The sequence below is a fragment of the Scyliorhinus canicula genome, chromosome 6, assembly GCF_902713615.1.
Source record: "Scyliorhinus canicula chromosome 6, sScyCan1.1, whole genome shotgun sequence".
Taxonomy (NCBI): Eukaryota; Metazoa; Chordata; class Chondrichthyes; order Carcharhiniformes; family Scyliorhinidae; genus Scyliorhinus; species Scyliorhinus canicula.
In genome coordinates this window covers 59,206,052-59,230,631 of record NC_052151.1, presented here as the reverse complement: position 1 = coordinate 59,230,631, position 24,580 = coordinate 59,206,052, and the positions used below count along the sequence as shown (strand labels likewise).

The 24,580-nt window shown below is 45.9% G+C and overlaps 1 protein-coding gene across 1 annotated transcript in view; it reads right to left on the bottom strand.

Moving 5' to 3' along the window:
* The window catches only part of cfap206 (cilia and flagella associated protein 206), a 61,316-nt gene that overhangs the window by 16,938 nt on the left and 19,798 nt on the right, over positions 1 to 24,580 (bottom strand). The window contains 7 exon segments of the mRNA XM_038801017.1: positions 2,133 to 2,273; positions 8,621 to 8,819; positions 10,598 to 10,717; positions 15,065 to 15,279; positions 16,480 to 16,638; positions 20,226 to 20,414; positions 23,596 to 23,686. Of these exon segments, the coding sequence (XP_038656945.1) occupies positions 2,133 to 2,273; positions 8,621 to 8,819; positions 10,598 to 10,717; positions 15,065 to 15,279; positions 16,480 to 16,638; positions 20,226 to 20,414; positions 23,596 to 23,686 (1,114 nt within the window).

The window sequence follows — 24,580 nt, the reverse complement described above, 5'->3', positions numbered from 1 at the left end:
TTCTATACCTCTGCCAATGAAGGAGAGCATTCCAAATGCTTTCTTTACAACCTTGTCTAATAATTGTCCCCTTTAGGGACCTGTGTACTTGTATACCAAGATCTCTCACTTCATCTACCTCTCTTAGTATATTCCCATTTATTGTGTACTCACTACAACTGTTTTATCTCCCTAAATAAATGACCTCTTACTTTATCGCAACCAACCCATTATATCAATTTGGAGATTATAGGTATCCTCTACACTGTCCACTACATGGCCAATCTTTGTGTCATCTACAAATTTCCCAATCATGCTCCCCACATGCACATCTAAATCGTTAATATATAACACAAACAGTAGGTGTCCCAACACCGAACGCTCTGGAACACCACTTGAAAGAACTTTCCATTTGCAAAGGCATCCATCGAACATTAACCTTTGTTTCCTTTTACTAAGCCAACTTTTTATCCAGTTAGCTACATTGCCCAGTATCCCATGGGCTTTCACTTTCTTGATCAATCTTCCATGTGGGAATTTGTCAAATGCCTTGCTAAAATCCATGTACACAACATCCACGACACTACCTTCATCAACCCTTCTTGTTACTTCCTCAAAGAATTCAATAAAATTTGTGAGACAACACCTTCCTTTAACAAATCCAAGCTGACTGTCCCTGACTAGTCCATGTCTTTCTAAGTGACAGGTAATACTATCTCTCAGGATTGATTCCAATAATTTGCCCATGACTGACGTATAACTGGCCTATGATTGTTTGGCATTTACTTAGATCCCTTTTTAAACAATGGAACCATGTTTGCATTTCTCCAGTCCTCCGGTACCTCCCTTGTATCTAGTGAGGATTGCAAAATCATCATCGAAGCATCTGCTATCTCCTCCCTGACCTCCTTCAGTAGCCTTGGAAACAATCCATCTGGCCCTGGCGACTTGTGAACTTTCAAAGATTTCAACCCTTCGAGTACTTCTTCTTTCCTTATGATTATGCCAATTGGCTATATCTCAGTGTTCCTCCTGAACTACTATATCTGCATTATCCATTTGCTTTATAAACAGGGAGACAAAATATTCATTTAAAAACCTTCCCACAGCCTGTGCATAAACACACAAGTTCCCTTCTTCATCTCTGATAGGTCCCACTTTTTCCTTAACACTCCTTTTACTATTAATATATTGGTAAAACATCTTTGGGCTTTCTTTAACTTTACTTGCTAATCTTTTTTGATTATGCAACATAACTCATCTGAGACATGCCTCGTGTACCCACGAAAATGCACTTGAGAGCTGTGAAGTGCTCACATAACTAACAATGGCAGTTCCTTATTAGCAATAGCCTTCAGCTATGCAGCCAGAGACTGCTCACAGTCAAAGGTAGTTAAAGTGACCTTCACAATATCACCACGAAGACGGTTCTATCCTGGACGTATTTGGGGCGGCAGACAGCCTGCAGCTGTGGTTCCCCTGTTATGGATATACACAATATTGGAGGGCAGGTTTTAGGACACGCAGGTGCTGAGCAGCCCCCCCAGTCCCCTGACCAGGCCCATTCCTCCCTGGGAGATGGAAAGTGCGAGTAAAAGGCAAAGATTAATAAGTTAAAATTGTGACATCTGGTAGCATAGTGACACAATGCATTCCATGGAGTGCTGTTGAGTTCCAATCTCAGGCACCTCAGTGGACAGTGCCATATAAAGTTCAGGTTCTCCCCAAGAGACTGGCGATATACAGACTTGTTTCTCTCATTGCATCATTGGCAGTCATGCTTTCAGCTGCCAAGGCCTTAAGCTATGGAATTCCATCCCTAAACCTCTCCAGCTCTCTCTTTTCTCCTGTAAGACACACTATAAATGTATCTGTGAACCATGCTTTTGGTTGGCTGCCCTAATATCTTTGATGTTGAATCTTCTGCTGTGAGGAGCCTTGGGATGTTTTCTAACTTAAAGATACTATATAAATGCAAGTTATTAGGAGCTACCACTACCAAAGATGGAGAGCTACTTATAATCAGGATCACCTAATATTCACTTCAAAAGAACCTGGCAGCGAATGAGCATTGTATCCTACTATCCTCGTCACACAAATAGAAGGCTTTTTAAATTAAGCAAATTGCATCAACTAGGGTATATCTTGTATACCTCTCAGAAGGAGACCATGTCTTGCACCAAATGCATAGGCACAGAATCCTCGATACTGTATAGTCGGTTGTCGATACGCCAGTATGTCTTCTGGAAAGATCCACTCCCGATTCTTGAAGTCTGATGGATTAATTCTTTCTTCTGAGCAGAAACAATGCGAGAAACATTTGATGTTATTCGGTGTAATCCCGCATCACAGAACACACAGTGTTACGTATTCACCTTATTTACATTGAGGTAACAGGACTAATTTTTCTATTTAAAAAAAAAAATGTATTTGTTTTTTAACATGTTATACATAAAATAAAACAATGCAATACAACAAGAACAGCCCACCCTCTCTCCCCGCCCACCCCCCACCAATCAACAGCCCAATAACCACCCCCATCCTTAACAACGCCCCCCCTCCAGTAGCTGACAGTAACTAACTCTGTAAAATGAAGAATAAACAGACTCCATCTTTTGTGGAACCCCTCAAGGTAAATGTAACCTTCTCCCTCAAGGTAAATGTAACCTTCTCCAAATACAGGAACACCATCAGGTCCCCAAGACATACTTGAGGAACTGGGCAGAGAAGCTGACCTCCACCCCAACAGGACCCGCTTGTGAGCAATCAGCGAGGCAAAGGCTAAAACATCTGTCCCTGCTCACGTCTGCAGTAAGTTCGACACCCCAAATATAGGGTGGCACAGTGGTTAGCACTGCTGCCTCACAGCTCCAGAGATCAGGGTTCAATTCCCACCTTGGGTGACTGTCTGGAGTTTGCACATTCTCCCCGCGTCTGCGTGGGTTTCCTCCGGGTGCTGCGATTTCCTCCCACAGTCCAAAGATGTACAGATTAGGTGGATTGGCCACGCTAAATTGCCACTTAGTGTCCAAAAGGTTTGGGTGGGGTTACTGGGTTACAGGGATAGGGTGCAGGCATGGGCTTAAGAGGAGTGCTTTTTCCAAGGGCCGGTGCAGACTCGATGGGCCGAATGGCCTCCTTCTGCACTGTAAATTCAATGATTCTATGGCTCCCAGGGGAGTGGGTCTCCAAATCCAAGTGCAAGATCACTGACATGGTGCTAAAAAACGACCCCCAAAATTTCTCTAACTTTGGGCAGCACCAGAACGTATGTACATGATTGGCCGAACCTCGGCCACACTGCTCGCAAATGTCCTCCAACCCTTCAAACAACCGACTCATCCTCAACCTAGTCAGGTGCGCCCTGTGCACCTTTAACTGTATCAACTCCAGCCTCACTCACAAGGTCGAGGCATTCACCCTCCACAACACCTCACACCACAACCCCTCCTCCAATGCCACCAATAGCTCCTCCTCCCGCTTGGCCCAAAGCCCCTCTAGCGGCACCATATCCTCCTCCAAAATATTCTCACAAATCACCGAGATGACCCTCCCCTTCCAACTCCACAAAATCCCAAACTCCTCGATCAACTCCTCCAAACTCGCAAACCGCCCTTCCTTATTTTTAGTGGTGGCTACTGAGGGAGAGAGAGGGGCTACAGAAGGTGTCCAGCATCGCCATAGTTTGCCAGTGAAGAGGGGGCTTCTGCGAGGCCCAGCGGGGTGGTGGTTGGTTGGTTGGTTGGTTGGGGGGGGGGGGGGCAGGAGGTGGGCTGTGGGGTGGGGGTTCACTGGCACGGAACACCATTGCTGCAGCAGGCAAGGCAGCCATGCAGCTTTTCACACCGCTAACAGCTCACTGTGAACTTAGTGCCACGGGTCATATAGGCGTCCCCTCCAGGCCCCACCCCCCACCCCAGCCCCAGCCGACCCATCAGCAGTGTGGGTCTGCTCCAACGCAACCGGTGCCATCTTGTTGACTGGGATGAGTGTGTGGAGACTGTAGTGTGTATGTGCAGCTGCAGCTTGTCAACCTCCCGAGTGTCGATCACGGACCCGGTTAATCCCGCACCCTCAACGGTAGCAAAATCGGTCAAAGTGCGGCGCTGGTTTTTCTGTCCACGGACTCTGCACTGGCATCAACACTTAGTCTCAGAAACAGAGAATCCCTCCCATGATTCTTTCGAGTCCGCATTAGCTTCGACCTGTCCCTAAAATTGCCTCCCTCTCTTCATCGTGGTTAACACCATGACTACCCGAATATTTCCCGTTGTCAGCGCCCCCAACCCCAACAAGAGCCTGCCTCCATCCTCACCCACATCGCCTCCGGCTCCCTACCACCTGGTTTTTCTTAGCGCTCACCGGCCAATAGTAATACATCCGATTCAAAAGACCAAGCCCCTCGACTGTCACCCTCCATGAAGCACCATATTCCGAATCCTCGCCACCTTAGCCACCCTCACAAATGACAAAATCATTTAAAAACTCCTTCGCCAAAAAGACTGGCAAGCGGCAGGTACACACTCCTGTCAGCATCAACGTGGCCTCAGTGGAGATGGTTAGCAATTTCAAATTGCTGGGGGTGCACATCACCAAAAATCTGGTCCAACCACGTTGACGCAACCACCAAGAAAGCACAGCAGCGCCTATACTTCCTAAGGAAATTCAGCACGTCCACATTAACCCTTACTAACTTTTACAGATGCACCATAGAAAGCATCCTATCGGGCTGTATCACAGCCTGATATGGCAACTGCTCGGTCCAGGACCGCAAGAAACTTCAGAGAGTCGTAAACACAGCCCAGTCCATCACATTCATTGACTCCATCTACACCTCCCGCTGTCTGGGGAAAGCGGGCAGCATAAACAAAGACCCCTCCCACCCGGCTTACTCACTCTTCCAACTTCTTCCATCGGCAGGAGATACAAAAGTCTGAGAACACGCACGAACAGACTCAAAAACAGCTTCTTCCCCGCTGTTACCAGACTCCTAAATGACCCTCTTATGGACTGACCTCATTAACACTACACCCTGTATGCTTCACCCGATGCCGGTGTTTATGTTTTTACATTGTGTACCTTGTGTTGCCCTATTATGTATTTTCCTTTTATTTCATTTTCTTTTCATGTACTTAATGATCGGTTGAGCTGCTTGCAGAAAAATACTTTTCACTGTGCCTCGGTACACATGACAATAAACAATATCCAAATCCAAGCATTGGAACGAAAATAAAAACCACAGCAAGATATTCATCTTTACCGCCTGCACCCAACTTGCCAATGACAGGGGGAGGCTATCCCATCTCAACAAATTTGCCTTAACCCTACCCACCAGGCTCATAAAATTCAATGTACAGAGCTGGGCCCAATCTCGAGCCACCTGAACCCCCAAATACCTGAAGTGAGTAGTTGCCACAAGTATCTGAAGTGAGTAGTTGCCACACTAAACGGCAATCCCCCCAAGCCAGCTCCCTCCCCTGCGATGAAACCAAAAAGGACTTGCTCTTCTCCAAATTCAATTCATATCCTGAAAAATCCCCAAATTGCCTGAGCAGCTCCACTGTATCCCCCACCTTGGGACCTGGGTTAGAAATATACAACAAAATGTTGTCAGCATACGGGGACACCTTATGCTCCACCCACCTTCACTTCCCCCCTCCACTTATCAGAGTTCCTCAGCACAATGGCCAAATGCTCTATCATCAGCGCAAACAAAAAGGGGACACCCGATTCATTCCCCTATGCAGCTGGAAATATCCAGCGTTCACCTCATTTGTACATACACTCGTCTTCGGTTCTTGATATAACAATTTGACCCATGCCACAAACTTAGGCCCAATCCCAAACTGCTCTAACACCGCGAACAAATAACTCCACTCTGCTTGATCAAATGCCTTCTCCGCCTCCAGCACCACTACCACCTCCAGCACCACATTTAACAGGCGCACATTTGAGGACAACTGCTTACCCTTTACAAACCCTGTCTGATTCTCCCCAACTGCCTGCGGAAGGCACTCCTCCGACCTAAGCGCCAACACTTTGGCAAGAGTCTTGGCATCTGCATTCACCAGAGATATTGGCCGATACAACCCACACTTCACCGGGTCATTTTCCTTTTTTAACAACAGCGAAATAGATGTCTGTTCGATTGTGTTCAGAAGCACCCCTTTAGCCACCATGTCCTCAAACATCTCCACCAACAGTGGTGCCAGCTGTTATAGAATCACTACAGTGCAGAAGGAGGCCATTAGGCCCATTGAGTCTGCACAAACCGTCTGAAAGGGCACCCTACCTAGGGTCAGGCCCCCATCCTATCTCCTCAACCCAATAACCCCACTTAACCTTTTGGACACCAAGGGACAATTTAACACAGCCAATCCACCTAACCTGCACATCTTTGGTGGACTGTGGGAGGAAACTGGAGCACCCGGAGGAAACCCACGCAGACACGGGGAGAAAGTACAAACTCCACACAGACAGTCACCCGAGGCCAGAATTGAACCTGGGTCCCTGGAGCTGTGAGGCGGCAGTGCTAACTACTGTGCCACCGGGAACCCATCTGGCCCCGGTGCTTTACCCGCTTGTAACCTCCCGATCGCCGTGCAAACCTTCTCAATCCCCACTGGCTCCTCCAACCCTGCCTTCTTCTTCGCTCTTACATTAGGACACTACGGTCCCTCCAAGAACTCCCTCATATCTGACATCTCCTGGAGGCTCCGACCTATACAGCGTCTTACAAAAATGCACACTTTACCTGCCCCTTTGCCCCTTCCCAGACCTGAGCAATCTCTTGCAAGGCCGCCTGCCAGCGAAGCTGGCCCACCAACAGGCGACTGGCCTATACAACACCCTTTGCCACCTCAACTGACGTACCACTTTCCCTGTAGACAAAAGGTCAAACTGCGTATGCAGTTCCTTTCTACTGACCAAAAGCTCTGGAGTGGGATCCTCCACATACTTCCATCAACTTCCAAGATTTCATCTACCAGCCGCTGCTGCACCTCTCTTGCCTCCCTATCCACCTGTGCCTTATACGAGATGATCACTGCCTACAGCACTTCCCAAACCACCGAAGGGGAGACCTCCCCAATCTTATTAAACCCCACATAATTGTCAATCACCCCTCCCAACCTCGCACAAAAACTCGGATCCACAAGCAGCGCCACATCCAGGCCGGCCTTTGTGCATGATCCAAAATGACAATCGGCAAATATTCTGCATTCCTCACCCCCCGACAGCAACGACCTCCCCATAATAAAGTAGTCAAACCTTGAATGTACATTATGCATCAGCACAATTAAGGAATACTCTCTGCTCCCTGGAGGTAAGAACCGCCATGGATCTGCTCCACACCCTCCACCCGCCATCGCCTTCCTAAACGCTGCCACCCCACTCCCCCTCCACCCACCCTCTCCTGCTTCACCGATTCACACAACCCACATACATTCAACATTACCAATCAGACTGGGGGTCTCACCCTCCCACAGCCCCCAGCCTCACAAGCAGGATCACGCACACCGAGTCACCATCATCCGGCTACCCCACCTCCCCTTCTCAGAAACCCCCAAAACACTTTCTCTCAAAACTGCTCCTCTCTGCGTACTCCCCACCCCTCCTCCATTCACACCTCCCATGCCCATCGAAACCTGTCCACAAAGGCTCGACTGGCCAGGGTCCCTCCCCCCACCTCACTCTATTCACCGACCAACTTAAGATTTCCAAAGCCTGCCTCGGTGGCAACTTTCATGATCTTCTCGGTCAATTTATATTATAGTATTATTATTACCAAAGCCTTCCCCTGTTCAAAGCTTGATTAATTTTCTCTCTCTCTCGCTCTCTCTCTCTAAGCTCCGCCCAACCCATGAAACAAAGGTTCTCTGGGGTTTCCAAAATTGAACCTTCAGCGTTATCTTGGCTGTTTGATTGCCCACTCCCATTTGTACAAAAGAGCCATGTTATTGATATGCAACTAACCTCCTATTGATACAGAAAGAGGCCATCATACACTGTAATGGGCTCATGGCTGGTCAGATAGGAGTCTCACGAAGAACAATAGATCTGGGGCATCTTGGGTTCCCATTAATGAGTTGAAGTCTGACTGAGTCAATGTAACCCAGCCAGGTGTGGGTGCATCCCCTCTGACGCTGTGCTAGCAGGATCCCCCCCCCCCCCCCCCCCCCTCAGTCAATTTAACTTCTAAACTGTCTGCTACATTGGGGTCTCCTTTCTGAACCCAATTTCCTAATATCTCCCTTGTGTAACAGTCAACAAGAGAGTAGGGGACCCAGTATAAAACTAGCAGCCAATTCAATCATTTCAGTTGTCCATCAGAAAATAACCTCAAGAGTGACAATTTTACTCTGTGGGAATGTGGTTAATGTATTGCTTTCTTGATGCTGAATGCTAACAATTGCAGGTTGTTGTAATTGAGATGTTGCAATAGGTTCTCATTCGCAATTCTGAGATATCAGCCAGGAAGGGAACGTTCACCAGTCTATGATCACGAATGAAGAACCCAGCCAGAGTCACTGACCCCTTTGCCCAAATTTTGACATTTTCCTGAAAAACAAAGCACTGCGCTGGGGGCTCAAGTCTGTAAAATCCTCCAGAGCGACAACATTTCTGTCTCTGTCCGACATACCTGATACTTCACTTAGCCTCTGCTCATCTGTTTTCACAAGCACTCCCTCCAGTAAGGGCCCAATGACTCCATCTGGAAAGAGCTGTGAGTGGGTTTCCAAATATGGATCTAAGTTGTTCACTAAGTTGCTGAAGACACTGAGCAGCACCATCTCATCCTGGAAAGAGGTCCACAGGTTGGAGAGAGCAATAAAATGAGGCTGTAAAATAGGTCAAAGGAAATCTACATTAGCTTCAATATAAAGTGGATATATACAAAACAGTTACTACCATGATTAAAAATCTAAAAGGATCAAATAGTCTTTATGTGAAAAAGTGCCGCCCCCACCCCTCATCATCACTTAACCATTTGGTGAATATGTAAATTCACTCCTCGTACAGATTTGGAAGCTTCCAGAATGTAGAGATTATGGGCCGGATTTCCGGTGGCAGAGACAGAGGCAGCTCCCATCGTCTGCCAGGGTTATTTACGGTCCCGCCATGTCTGCAGCATTTTGCGTGCCACCCCAGCCCAGCCCAGCCCAGCAGCGGGGAACCCACCTAAGCGGAGGCAGCCTTCGGCAGGGACTGGAGGGCCTGCTGGCGGAAAAGGCAGGAAAATCCCGCCCTATAACTGTTGATCTTATGGAAAAAAATATTATGGGCAATAATGGGACCTGCCATCTGATAAACCCCCTTTTAGTGGTTTGTTTCAAGTAGATTTGTCAAGCAGAATGCCATTTTGGCTAGGTAGAAGGAAAAAAAAATCAATTGGGCTCTTGGCCCTGATGCCAAAGTCAGAGGAGTGTGCTTGTATGAAACATTCCTGACTAAGCTTTACTAGTGAAAATTATCCAGATTCCCTCCTCTTTTTTTTGTATGCAATTTATCTTGATATTTCCTAATTCCACAGAATTGTGAATACTCGACTTTTAAAATTATGAATGAGGTAAAAATCCTGCTTCTGCCCATGTCTACCATTTTGAATATTCTGGGCATTAATGTTCTCCAATACCTGTCACCATTCTAGAGGCCCGATCTACCAGTCATCCTACACCCGAAAACAGTGCACCTTGACGCAATGTAGCCAGTAAATGACCAGAGACCCTGCTCTCGGGATCTACCCAGCTCGCCACGCCCTCACATGGCATTGCGATGTGAAACCCACCCGTTGTGGGCAGGATCACTTTTTGGCAAATCTGCATATTAGAGCGAGATAGCTAGTCTCGGTTTAATATGCAGTTCCCCAAGGTAACCATGGCTTTGGGATCTTCCCCCTTTGCATTGGCGGCCTCGGGCGAGCACTGGTCTCCACAAATGGGGATCAGATGAAATGGCGCTCCCAAGGGATTAGAGGCCCCTGGGTGCATGCCCTCTGGGCAGTGTGGTACTCTGGCACTGCTGGGTTAGGTGGATTGGCCATGCTAAATTGCCCATAGTGTAAGGTTAATGGGGGGATTGTTGGGTTACGGGTATACGGGCTACGTGGGTTTAAGTGGGGTGATCATTGTTCGGCACAACATCGAGGGCCGAAGGGCCTGTTCTGTGCTGTACTGTTCTATGGTGCCAACTGGATATCCTGTCGGTGCCAGGCTGGCACTGCCAAGGTGACACGCTGGCATTTTTTCCACGGGTGAGGGAGGGGGCGGGGGAACCCCATGCAGTGAGTTGGGGAGGTGGGTGCCGGAGGCTCGAGCGATCGTGACGCCATCTCTCCCTACAGGGTGGAGTTTCGGTGAGCGGGGATCCTCAGTGTAGGAAGCGGGACTAGGTGCGAGTGCCGGTAAACATGCGGTTTAACCTATTTGGTTATATTGCGCCCTACGTCACCAAGAGTGAGAAAGAAGAGCAATTAATCAAACAATTTTTCTCAGTTGCATGGAATTATTTTATTCCTTTGTTTTAAGTGGAAAAACAAAATAACGCAAAATGAAGGTGCATTTTAACCAGTTTTACAAGAATTAAATGGTAGGAACAAACATTAGAAAGTAAAACTTACATAGACTTGTGCGGTGGGTACAGCTGCTTTTGACTTGACTACAGCATTCAGTTCCAACATCCGAACATTTAGTTGATGTTGCAACATTTCTACCTGTTGAGCGCAGGTGACTATTTCAGTCTGCAGAGGAAACAAGCACAACTTTAAATAAAGACCTGTCACTAGTCCCTAACCAATTGTGAGAATGTGAAGCAAGGGTTAATAGCTAGAACAATCCAAACTTAATGGGACACATTAGTGGAAAGTTACTGAGGAGGGAGTTATTATTGAATTTGTGAGCCGATTCATGACTGTAAGCCAAATAGCCTTGAGAAACAAGGAAGATGGCTGGATGACGGAATATGAAATGTAAGAGCCATTGATAAATCATGGCTGGACACCTGGTGTTTTGCTAAAATTGCTATACGCTTATGTGCCAATAGATAACCTCAATGTCTGTAAAATTATGTATTGAAAATATGACAATAACAAATTAATCATGTACTAAACATTTGGTAAAAACAAGCTGTAATCTGTACTGGAGGCAAGCTCAAGTGAATGTAAGGGACAGCCCCTTAAAAAAATATATAAAGATAGGATGCTTTGGGCAAAACTTTGGCACACTCAGAGGTGTTTCTTTGGAATACCTAGAGGGCTGCCCAATAAAGAATATTCTAAGTACGAGCGTGTTCAAGACTGTTTCTTCCAGACTGATAGATAAGTGAATTAAAGAGACATTCACAATTGCACTTCTAAATGTACACTGAACCAACAGCAGGCTGTGGTAGTGGGGGAAGGCAATGGTTAGAGGTATTGTCACTGGACTAGTAATTCATACAGCCGACCCTGGGAAACGTTCTGGGGACCTAGGTTTGAATCGCACTACATCGGTAGATGGTGAAATTTGAATTCAGTAAAAATCTGGAACTGAAAAAGAATCTAATGATTCCATTGATGTACCATCGATTGCACGCGAGGCGAGTGATTTACCAATGTCAGGCTTTAATTAACTAGAACACAGCCTGGCGATCGTGTACAGTGGAAAGGGACGATCGTCAGGCTTCTGAGCATTTATACCTCGTTGATAGAGGCGTGGTTAACTCAGCCTCTCGGCCAATCGGTCGAGAGGCACATGACCGACCAGGGCCAATGGTAAGCCGACGTTCTGGCCCAATGGCAGACGAGTATGCAGATCATATCATCACATCCATGAAACCATTGTCGATTATCATAAAAACCCATCTGGTTCGCTGATTTCCTTTAGGGAATGAAATCTGCCAACCTTACCTGGTCTGGAGTACTTGTGACTCCAGACCCACAGCAATGTGGCTGACCTTTTAAAAATATTTTAAATTTTTTTTATTTTTCCAATGAAGGGGCATTTTAGCATCTCCAATCCACATGTGGGAGACCCACACAGCACGGGGAGAATGTGCAACCTCCACACGGACAATGACCCGGGGCCGGGAGCGAACCAGAGCCCCCAGCGCTGTGAGGCAGCAGTGCTAACCACAGCACCACCGTGCCGCCCTGTGGTTGATTTTTAATTCCCTACGAAATGGCCTCCCAGGCCACTCAGTTCAAGGGCAGTTAGGGATGGGCAATAAATATTGGCCCAGCTAGTGATGCCCATATTCCATGAACAAATTTTAAATTTAGGATAGCCATGTTAATAGCCTAGCTTTGTTTACTTTGATTCTGAAAACTGAGTGGAAATTGCAATAGGACAGTCGGTATTGAAGGGCAGGTAACAACTAAACAGGGAGTGGAGGAACTGTTTCAAGTGAAAGATTTTCGAGCAACTTGCAACACTTTTGCCATACTCACAAAAGATCAGACGTACATAAAACAGTTGACTGAACCTGCACAGCTCCCCCCCCCCCCCCCCCCCCCGAGTGCGCACAGGATCTCATTAAAAGATTCCCAAAATGGTAGCCCAATATGACAGCTTTGTGAGCGATGGGACTTGGAGCTTGAAGAAGGAGAAACTGTCATATGCCCTGGGATAGTGAGCATGGTGATAAGGGCCACACCATCAAACGATGATTTGACACAGAAAATGGTGGAACATATGATCAGGTGGGGATGCTTCAATAAGAGGCAAAGAGTCACCACCTATGAGCCAGATTTTGGTGAAAGCAATAGAATTATGGTGAAGAAGAAGACTGTGGATGACAAGGACCTAGGGTGCAAGTGAGGGACATTTTGGAGGAAAATGCAGAAAATCCAATTATCCATTAGCCTGGCATGGGTGGGGTTCTTATATTATAAAGAACAAAAGTGAAAGATTTGAGTGTTAACAATAGTTGGAGGAGAAATAAAAGAAGCAAAAGGGCAGCACAGTAGCATTGTGGTTAGCACTGTTGCCTCACAGCACGAAGGTCCTGGGTTCAATACTGGCCATGGGTGACTATGTGGAGTTTGCACATTCTCCCGGTGTCTGCGTGTTCTGCCTCTGGATGGCCCGACTTCCTCCCACAGTCTAAAGATGTGCAGGTTAGATGTCGGTTGCGGGGATTGGCCAGGGTGGTCGGCCTAGTAGGGGGCTCTTTCAAAGGGTCAGTGCAGACTTAATGGGCCTTTGCTCTGTGGGAATTCTACGATAATCTTTTCCCCATCCACATAATGACAGAAAAGGCCCTTAACAAGGGAATAAGTAAAATCTCCCATTTCTGTTTCTCAGAGTTAAAAAGGAAAATTAAGAAAAGGTGGGGGGATGGCACAACAGAGCAATGACACAATATTTTACAATTTCATATTTTTCCAGCTTAACTTGTACATTACGGGTTCAATTTCCTTTAGTTCAGCGTCACAGCGGGAATCCCCCCCCCCCCCCCCCCCCCCCCCCCCCCGGCAACAAAACACCCAGCTCTGCCCTGACCCCAGCCTATTTTTCTGGGCCAAACGTAATTATTCATTCATATTGGGTTCTCAGTTGGCAGGGAAAGTCTGCCACTATTCCCAGGTGGTCTCCCAGGCCTTTCCCAGCCCACATCTCTGTCAGGAAGACTCACCCCACACTCCAATTCAACAAGGCCTTTCCCAGGTTCAAGTAAAGAACAAAGAACAAAGAACAAAGAAAATTACAGCACAGGAACAGGCCCTTCGGCCCTCCCAGCCTGCGTCGATCCAGGTCCTTTATCTAAACCTGTCTCCTATTTTCCAAGGTCTACTTCCCTCTATTCCCGCCCATTCATATACCTGTCTAGATGCTTCTTAAATGATGCTATCGTGCCCGCCTCTACCACCTCCGCTGGTAAAGCGTTCCAGGCACCCACCACCCTCTGCGTAAAAAACTTTCCACGCACATCTCCCTTAAACTTTCCCCCTCTCACCTTGAAATCGTGACCCCTTGTAACTGACACCCCCACTCTTGGGAAAAGCTTGTTGCTGTCCACCCTGTCCATACCTCTCATAATTTTGTAGACCTCAATCAGGTCCCCCCTCAACCTCCGTCTTTCCAACGAAAACAATCCTAATCTACTCAACCTTTCTTCATAGCTAACACCCTCCATACCAGGCAACATCCTGGTGAACCTCCTCTGCACCCTCTCCAAGGCATCCACATCCTTCTGGTAATGTGGCGACCAGAACTGCACGCAGTATTCCAAATGTGGCCGAACCAAAGTCCTATACAACTGTAACATGACCTGCCAACTCTTGTACTCAATACCCCGTCCGATGAAGGCAAGCATGCTGTATGCCTTCTTGACCACTCTATCAACCTGCGTTGCCACCTTCAGGGTACAATGGACCTGAACTCCCAGATCTCTCTGCACGTCAATTTTCCCCAAGACCCTTGACTATATAGTCCGCTCTTGAATTTGATCTTCCAAAATGCATCACCTCGCATTTGCCTGGATTGAACTCCATCTGCCATTTCTCTGCCCAACTCTCCAATCTATCTATATTTTGTTGTATTCTCTGACAGTCCTCCTCGCTATCTGCAACTCCACCAATCTTAGTATCATCTGCAAACTTGCTAATCAGACCACCTATACCTTCCTCCAGGTCATTTATGTAGATCACAAACAACAGTGGCCCGAGCACGGATCCCTGTGGAACACCACTAGTCACCCTTCTCCATTTTGAGACACTCCCTTCCACCACTACTCTCTGTCTCCTGTTGCCCAGCCAGTTCAATCCATGAAACATGGATTGAACACAGGTTCTGCGTTTAGCCCCAGGAATACACCTCACACAAACACAGTCTCCTGAGATGGGAGCTGGAAGTGTCCCCTCCATTCCCACTGGTAAATGGCAACCAAGAAATGGGGTGGAACAGCAGGTCAATTCCAGGCATGGATAGTAGACTCGCTGGCTGTGGCCAAGATTAGAATTTTTGGTTCAAAGGTTTTTCCAAAAGATACAGCAAAGAGAGAGAGGGAGAGAGAAAGCTATGTACTATTTCTATTTAAAACTGAAAAAAAATGAAAGCACATTTCTTCAGTTAAATAGTAACGATCAGCAATAAAGATATTTTCCTACCACAATGATGCGCAGAAAGACCTCATGCTGCCTCACATTGTACAAAGCCTCTTTCAGTTTATCATGCAACCCGCCTTCCTCATAACATTGTTCCCGACTTTTCTCCAGCCTCTCAATGATAGCTGTGTAGTGGTAGATTAGCTGCTGAGTGGCTTGTAGTTCAGCCTCAATATTGTGTTTGGTTGCTGGCACAGCTTCATTTAGAATGGCAGGCACTGTGTTTGCAAATGTATTCCAATTACACGGAAGCAATGTCAGATAACCAGAGAGAATGTTTAAAATATAGCAACAACCTGGAAGCAAGTTACAGGCTAGCCAAAATACACAACTCAACAAGTTGAGTCAATACATTTTACAGCAACTAAAGGAGAAGATCAAAGCTCTGCAGTCTGGCCACATCTAGTCATGTGTGATAGTGGGCAATTAAACAACTAACCACAGCAGGAGATCCCACGAACATCAACCATCCTCAATAAGGGGCACCCAGCATGTTTGGCTTGTGCCTTGTAGGTGGTGGACAAACTTTGGGGAGACGAGAGATGAGATACTTGCTGCGAAATTCCCAGAATCTGACCTGTCCTTGTAGCCACAGTATTTACATGGCTGGTCCAGTTCAATTTCTGGTCAATGGTAACCCCGAAGATGTTGGTGTTGGGTGATTCAGTGATGGTAATGCCACTGAAATGTCATGGGGAGATCGTTTAATTCTGTATTGTTGCCAGGGGCACTTGTGTGTTGTGAATTTTATTTGTCAATTATCAGCCCAAGCCCAAATGTAACAAGTTGTTGTATCTGAAGATTGCTGAAAAGAGAGACATGTTGCTGAAGATTTTCATCTTGCTCTCATTAGGACAAATGCAAAAACATCAGATTTATATTATGGGAGAAAGTAATGGGCTCCCCAAGCTCCTGATCCAATCAGCAACTTTTTCTCTTGTAGTATAAATTGATGCGTTCATTTGAAATTTGGCATTCTTTTGTTTGACCTGATGAGTTCCAGATGAAAAACTTTGACATGTCTCTCTTTTCAGCAAAGATCAAGTTCTGTATTACCAAGTGACTGCTAGTATCTGAAGAGTTGTGAATGGTACTGAACATTTGTGCAATCATCAACAAACATCCCCCCATTCTGATGGGAGGAAGGCCATTGATGAAGCAGCTGATGGTTGAACCGAGGACCCTGAGGAACTCATGCAGTGATGTCCCTGGGACGGAGATGATTAGCCTCCAGCAACCACAACCATCTTCGTTCGGGCTACCTTACAGTAGCACACAAATAAATGTTACACAGAAATTGTTTGAAGCATTTAACCGTTGATATTCAAATTGCATAATAGAATATCTGTTCACTCAAATCTATAAACCTAAATAAACGGCCACAAGGTGTTTGTTTTAATCTTTTCTGGGTTACTTACAGTCGTCCACACCCTCGCCACCCTTCTTACAGTTCTTGTTGAATAGTCGAATGCCGGTGACAATCATGCTTAGTTCATTCAACTGTCGCTCCTTATCCTTTTTTGTTAGGGCCAAAAAGGTACCCAGTTCTGACTGTGGAAAGACACTTTGCAGAGCAGCTATGACAAAGAAAACAAACAGGGAAAGGCAAAAGGAAGATGCATCATGTCATGACTAAATTGTAAATGGGGCACCTTGCAAATAAGCACGGTAGCTTAGTGGTTAGCACTATGGCTTCACAGCGCCAGGGTCCCAGGTTCGATTCCTGTCTTGGGTCACTGTCTATGCGGAGTCTGCACGCTCTCCCTGTGTCTGCGTGGGTTTCCTCCGGGTGCTCCGGTTTCCTCCCACAAGTCCCAAAGACGTGCAGGTTAGGTGGATTGGACAGTCTGAATTCTCCCTCTGTGTACGTAGAAGATAGGAGCAGGAGGAAGCCTTTTGGCCCTTCGAGCCTGCTCTGCGATTTATCACGATCATGGTTGATCATCCAACTCAATAGCCTAATCCTGCTTACTCCCCTTAGCCTATTCAATGTTTTAGCATCAACTACTTCCTGTGGTAATGGATTCCACAGGCTCATCTCTCTTTGGGTGAAGAAATATTTCCTTATATCTGTCTGAAATGGTTTACCCTAAATCGTCAGACTGTGACCCCTGGTTCTGAACATAGCCATCATTGGTAACATCTTCCCTGCATCTGTCCGGTCTAGTCCGGTAACCGAACAGGCGCTGGAAGGTGGCAACTCGGGGATTTTCACAGTAACTTCATTGCAGTGTGATGAAAGCCTACTTGTGAAACTAATAAAGATTATTATTATTATTATTATTATTAAGGGCAGCACGGTAGCATTGTGGATAGCACAATTGCTTCATAGCTCCAGGGTTCCCGATTCGATTCCGGCTTGGGTCACTGTCTTTGTGGAGTCTGCACACCCTCCGCGTGTGTGCGTGGGTTTCCTCCGGGTGCTCCGGTTTCCTCCCACAGTCCAAAGATGTGCAGGTTAGGTGGATTGGCCATGATAAATTGCCCTTAGTGTCCAAAATTGCCCTTAGTGTTGGGTGGGGTTACTGGGCTATGGGGATAGGATGGAGGTGTTGACCTTGGCTAGGGTGCTCTTTCCAAGAGCCGGTGCAGACTCGATGGGCCAAGTGGCCTCCTTCTGCACTGTAAATTCAATGATAATCTATGATAATCTCTATGATTCCCACCTGGCGTCAATTTTGAGGCTGGCGGGAGGTATTTGGGGAGGGAGTGGGGCAAAGCACGCCAGGTCTTCAATCTTGATTCCCTCAGGTGGGAAAAGGAGGTGCCTCCCTCAAGAATCCCTTTGCCACATTGAGCAACCCTCCCAAGGATTGCACCTTGTGGGTGCTTCCTCCTTAACCGCCCCCCCCTCCCCATCCCCACTGCCGGCCTCCGGCAAGATACTACGCTCCTCTCTCCATTGTCCCTGCCACCGTCCCCATCGGCCTCACTTCCCCACCCCGCTATGAGACAACCTCACTATTCCCCCTTCTCCCCATCCCCCGGAGGCTTACCTCATCCTGGATCCAGGATTTTTAATCTTGGGACTGCCAGTTCCAATCTTGGTACTGCTGTCACTAATTAATTATGCCCACAGCACCAAGACCTCCACACGGGTAGGGCAATGAAGCAGATCCCAAATCCAGTTGCAACGAGGATCGAACCCCATGCTGTTGACATCAATCTGATCCAGACCTCACAAGGAGTCCGAATTGCTGTAAACATGCACTTTTATGTGCATATTTTAGTCTGCAATGATGAATAGCCAATGATAGAGGCCCGGTTTTTCTTTCCTTCACATGGCTGGCCCAGAATCCCTCCTGCTCTTACTGCCTGCTAGTATGTTGGAAGAATTTACAGGTTGACATGCAACCTATTTGGCCACATTAGGTACGCACCTTCCTTGGCCATCAAGCTCTGGTTTAGAGGTAGGGTGTTACAAATGTACCACAAGGCCTCCTGCGGTTAAGAAAAGTTTGGAATTGAGTAATTGAGAAAGGTCAGACTTGACATTTTTGTGAGTCACGTCTCAGACTGGTCTAGTAGCTCAGAACTTCAACTTAATTGAAATATCAATTAAATATCTTGCAATGGCTGTGATGCATTTATACTTACATTTGCAAATTTTTAATAAAGTTCTTTCAACTTACAGCTCAAGATGGAAAGTGTGAATTAATTTGTGCCTGCTAACCATGTGACCAATTACATTACATTTGTAGCACAGGACAACCTGATACCCAGGAGAAACTACATTTTTCTTCAAAAAAATAAATAAATTTAGAGTACCCAATTAAGGGGCAATTTAGCGTGGCCAATCCACTTACACTGCACATCTTTGGGTTGTGGGGCGAAACCCACACAAACACACGGAGAATGTCCAAACTCCACACGGACAATGATCTGGGCCAGAATCAAACTGGGTTCTCAATGCCATGAGGCAGCAGTGCTAACCCCTGCATTAGCATGTCTCCCGGAATTCTATATTTATAGAGACATAAAAACACTTTTTTTAATTTAATAAAATGTAAAGAACAAATGTCAGTAACCAAGCTTAGATAGAAAATTAACCCCACCAAAGAAATGTTAGCCCATCATTCCAAATAACATCCTAACCCAAAGCTGGAATCACAGAATGCATTAACTGCCCTGTTGTTTTTCAATCTGTGGATCAGCTTCGGGACAGTGCCCTCATTTAACTTCAGTCCTCCCTGCCTCAGAATTGACAGCATTCAGTATCTGGGTTAAGGCTATCCCTCCTGCTTGCACATAGTGAACTTGTGAGCACGCTAAGGTTCCATACTCAGGATTCGTTTTCTTACCTACATGTTGCACCTTGATCACATTGTCCGTAGGTATGGTGTCAAATTGCGCATATGCTGACAACGTCTAGCCTTATTCCTCCAACCCCCCCTCCTTGATCAACACAAAGATGAGCCATTGAACACGTAAACAGGCAAGTCATGAAAAGCAAGAACTTGCTCAATTTAGTGTCAGTGTCAAGACATTCCATACAATTCTCAAAGTCTCCACACTTCAGCCCAACCCAATCTTTAATTGTGTGCTTGGACTGAGCCCAGCATTGCGCAACCTTAAGTGTCCTACATAGCCTCAAGTTGAGCTTTAAAGCTAATCTCAGCCATCCCATATTAATGTTGAAATCCCTCCACTGTTCTTTCATCACCTCGAGGTTTGAGTACTCCAATATTTTCCTCATCATCTGGCCAAATTGTATGAATAATTAATTTAAAGTTTTTCCATCCTACAATCATAAGTATGACTATTTTATCATCTCCCTCCATTGGCTTCACATCCCTCAATTCATCAATATCAAATCCTTAGCCTCATCTGAAGTGCCACAAAGGCCTCACCTTCCCCTTCCCACTGCAACCTCCTCCTGCCCCCTGACAGCTGTGCACAGAATCCATTCTTTTGATAATAGTTTCTCTTCCGCCTTTCCATCCTCTTCCTGTGCTTCCCATGCCTTTACCTGTCTTGATCCAAACTTCGCAAAGCTCTGCCTACTGCCTGACTACCTTTCAAAATATACTACTTTGGCTATGCTTCCAGTCACCTCCCTCAACATATTGTTCAATGTCACTTTTCCCTTCCATGGAATATAAGGTATAACATTTTTGTTTGGGGATTTATATGCTAAATTGGGAGGAGCAACAAAATCACCTACCAGTTGCCTCTCTCACTACACTGATTTCAGTGGGAGATCCCAGGCCTGAGTGGAGCAGCATGTAGCTGACAATTTTACGGTAAAGACATTCCAATTCATCTCTTGTCCTCGCTCGGCTATCTGTGATTTCTCTGCATACGGGGGCCAACCTAGATTCCAAGACGCAGCGATGCTCAGCAAGGAATTCCGCTGTATGGTGAGGTAATGGAACCAGGTCAGTGTCAATTCATAATTCCATAAAACATAGAAATCATACATACTATGAGAATTGCAATTTTGCTTTATCATTTTTCCCGTTTACTTTAATTAATCCAAGATTAAAGTTCAGCCGTTAACCTAAGATGCTTGAGTAATCGTGACAACTTAAGCTGTTCTTTCCCCTCAACCAAGGATTTCCCTCCACCGCGGCAGACAGGGTCCTCGAATGTGTCTGTTCTATCTCCTGCATTTCACCTTTTCCCTCCCCCTGCCAGAACCACGATAGGGTTGTCCTCACCTTCTACTCCACCAGATTCACAGATTTATTGCAGTGCAGAAGGAAGCCCATCATGTCTGCACCGACTCTCCAAATGAACAATTCACTCAGTGCCGTTCCCCCACCTTCTCTCTGGAACCTTGCATACTCTTCATCTTTAAATAACAGTCTAATTCCCTTTTGACCCTGCCCCTTCCACACATTCGGGCAGTGCAAACCAAACCTTAACCACTCGCTGTGTGAAAAGGTTTTTCCTTATGTTGCTTTTGCTTATTTAACCAATTACTTTAAATCTGGGTCCTCTAATTATCTATGCTTTCATGAGTGGGAAAAGTTTCTCCCGATCTACTCTGTCCAGACCACTCATAAATGTTGTACACCTCTATCAAATCTCCTTCTTTTTGCAAGGAAAACAGTCCAAACTTCTCTAATTTATCTTCATAACTGAATTTCCTCATCCCTGGACCCATTCTCATTAATGTTTTCTGTACTCTTTCCAATGTGTTCACATGCTTCAAAAAATGCGGCACCCAGAACTGGACATTCCAGTTGAGGCTGAACTAGTGTCTAATACAAGGTCCACATAACCTTGTTGATCCTGTACTCCGTGTTCCTATTAATGAAACCTAGAATGCTTTATCAACCATTCTCTCAACCTATTCTGCCACTGTCAATGGCTTCTGCACTGAGTCACCCAGGTCCTTGTACACTTGCACCCCCTTTAGTATTTTACCCTTCAATTTCTCTCCATGTTCCTCTGACCAAAATGAATCATTTCGCATCTTTCTGCACTGGACTTTATCTGCCGCCTGTCCGCTCACTCCACTGACATGCCCGGGTTTCATGGCGGCGAGGGATGCATTCAACAAGAAACCCTGTTGACAACTCTAGGACTAGGAGAGCCACTGTCGACCAATTGATGGCTGCCTCCAGGTGCTGCGAAACACGTGGTGGGTTGCATGGTAAATCCCAACCCTACATTATCCATCTCACTGTTCACAATTCTTCCAAGTTCGTATTATCCACAAATTTTGAAATGATGCCCTGTGCACCAGGATCTAGGTCATTATATATATCACGAAGAGTGCGGGTCCCACTGACCCTTGGAGAACACCTCTACAAATGTTGCTCGAGCCCAAAAAACAGCCATTGGCCACTTCTCTTTGTTTCCTGGCACTCGACCAATTTTATATCCATGAACTACAACTTTGTTCAAAAGTCTGTTATGTGTCACTGTATCAAATGTATTTTGGATGTCCACATCAACAGCATTGTCCTCATTAACCCTCTCTATTAGCTCTTCAAAAATCTCCAGCAAGTTAGTTAAGCTCGGGCAGCATGGTTGTGCAGTGGGTTAGCCCTGCTGCCTAATGGCGCCGAGGTCCCAGGTTCGATCCTGGCTCTGGAGTTTGCACGTTCTCCCAGTGTTTGCGTGGGTTTCTCCCCCACAACCCAAACATGTGCATGGTAGGTGGATTGGCCACGCTAAAATGCCCCTTAATTGGAAAAAATAAATTGGGTACTCTAAATTTATATATTTTTTTAAAGTTAGTTAAGCACAACTTTCCCTAATAAATCTGTGTGGGTTTTCCTTAATTGGCTTGAATTTGTCCACGTGACTTACTTTTGTCCAGAATCATTGTTTCTGGAAATTCCCCCACGACCAAAGTTAAACTCACTAGCCTGTAGTTGCTGACTTATCTTTACACCCTTTTCTGAACAAGGGTTTAACATTTACAATTCTCCAGTCCTCCGGCACCAGCCGTGAGTCTAAGGTAGACTGGAAAATGATGGACTGACCTGATTAATACTACACCCCTGTATGCTTCACCCGATGCCGGTGTCTACATATTTACATTGTGTACCTTGTGTTGCCCTATCATGTATTTTCTTTTTATTTTATTTTCTTTTCATGTACTTACTGATCTGTTTGAGCTGCACGCAGAAAATTACTTTTCACTGTACCTCGGTACACGTGACAATAAACAAATCCAACCAAAATTATGGACTGTGTCTACAATTTCCACTGCCATGTCCCTCAATAACCTTGGATGCATCTCATCCAATCCTAATGTCTTACCAATTTTATGTAGGGGCTGGTTTAGCTCACAAGGCTAAATCGCTGGCTTATAAAGCAGACCAAGCAGGCCAGCAGCACGGTTCGATTCCCGTACCAGCCTCCCCGGACAGGCGCCGGAATGTGGCGACTAGGGGCTTTTCACAGTAACTTCATTGAAGCCTACTCGTGACAATAAGCGATTTTCATTTCATTTTCATTTCATTTCATTTCATTTCATTCATGTATAGACAGCCCTTCCAATATCTCCCCCTTTGGTGATTTTAAAGCCTTACAGTTTATTAATGACCTTCTCCCTCACTACGACATGGACAGCATCTGCATCTGTCTTTACCAAGGAAGCAAAGCATTTAATACCTCAGCTATACCCCTTTCGGCCATGCAGAAATTCACTTTTTGGTCCCTAATCAGCCCTATCCTCTTTTTACTATTTGCAGTAAAATCCTTATTGTCCAGCATGCAAAGGGAATGGGTAGTGCCTATTAATGAAAAATGTCAGTTCCATTTACCAACGGAATACAGCGCAAAACCTGCAGTGTGATGCACTGATGGAGTTTTTTTCCACACAATTGCTACTCTATTTGGACAGGAATATTTAATGCAATTTTTTCATTGAATCACTCTTGCTTCATTTTTAAAACAAGTGATATGGACAGGTCAACATATACACTCATCAATGTGGAGTGTATATGGGAACACACCATCATATAGAAAAAAAACGCTACAAAGTCTAAGGGAAAATGGTCTTCCTGCTCATCGATCCCCATCTATTCTAATTTAATACAGATTCCTTTAGAGAGATAATTAGGGAAACTGACCTCTACTTGTGTAATTCATATCAAAGTAAACTTGCATCTTGATTGTGTCAAGAGATGGCCGTTGTGATTCCAGCAACCTGTCCACACAAATCTAGAAAATAAACAATGATGGCCTTGTTAGAAAGCAACCAAAATAAAAATGATACAGAAATATTGACTTGGACTGCTATTCGCAGCTGCACCTGAACGTTTTGATATGTGAAATGAAAATCGCTTATTGTCACGAGTAGGCTTCAATGAAGTTACTGTGAAAAGCCCCTAGTCGCCACATTCCGGCGCCTGTCCGGGGAGGCTGGTACGGGAATCGAACCGTGCTGCTGGCCTGCTTGGTCTGCTTTATAAGCCAGCGATTTAGCCTTGTGAGCTAAACCAGCCCCATGCGACCAAGATGCCAGGAATATGCAGTGGGAAACAGACCCATAGTGACACTTATTCCTACCAACATGGCAGAAACTGCATTTCTTGACAGACTGGTGAGTTCAAATTTTATGACCAGGTGGCACAAGGCACTTGACAGGACTGATTAAACTAAATATTTGTTTTTTCTGATTAAACTAAATTTGACAAGCTCCAGTGTTTTGAGTCTAGGCAATATTTCTAGGGAATTTCAAGTCCAGGCAAGATTTTTCAGATGGTGGGGTTTCCCAACCCGGCACCTAAAGAGTGGATGGGGAACATATCTTTGCAGATATCGGCTGCCTTGCAGCCAATTTACCCAAAGCAGGGCATTTATTGACTCCGGGAGCGATTTCTCTCCCCATCTGGAAAATAAGTCCTGCCTTAAGAGAGCTGCTGGCTGATCTGATTGTCCAACAGCTCAGTAGCCCCAGCAGTGCCATGTTAGAGTGGTGACTACTGCTGGGACAACAGGATGTCCCAGGGCAGGGCCTGGCTGGCAGACAAGTGAGAGGGGTGGGGGTGAAGATTTGAGAGGCCAGTGGAAGGGGGAATAGAACATAGAACATACAGTGCAGAAGGAGGCCAT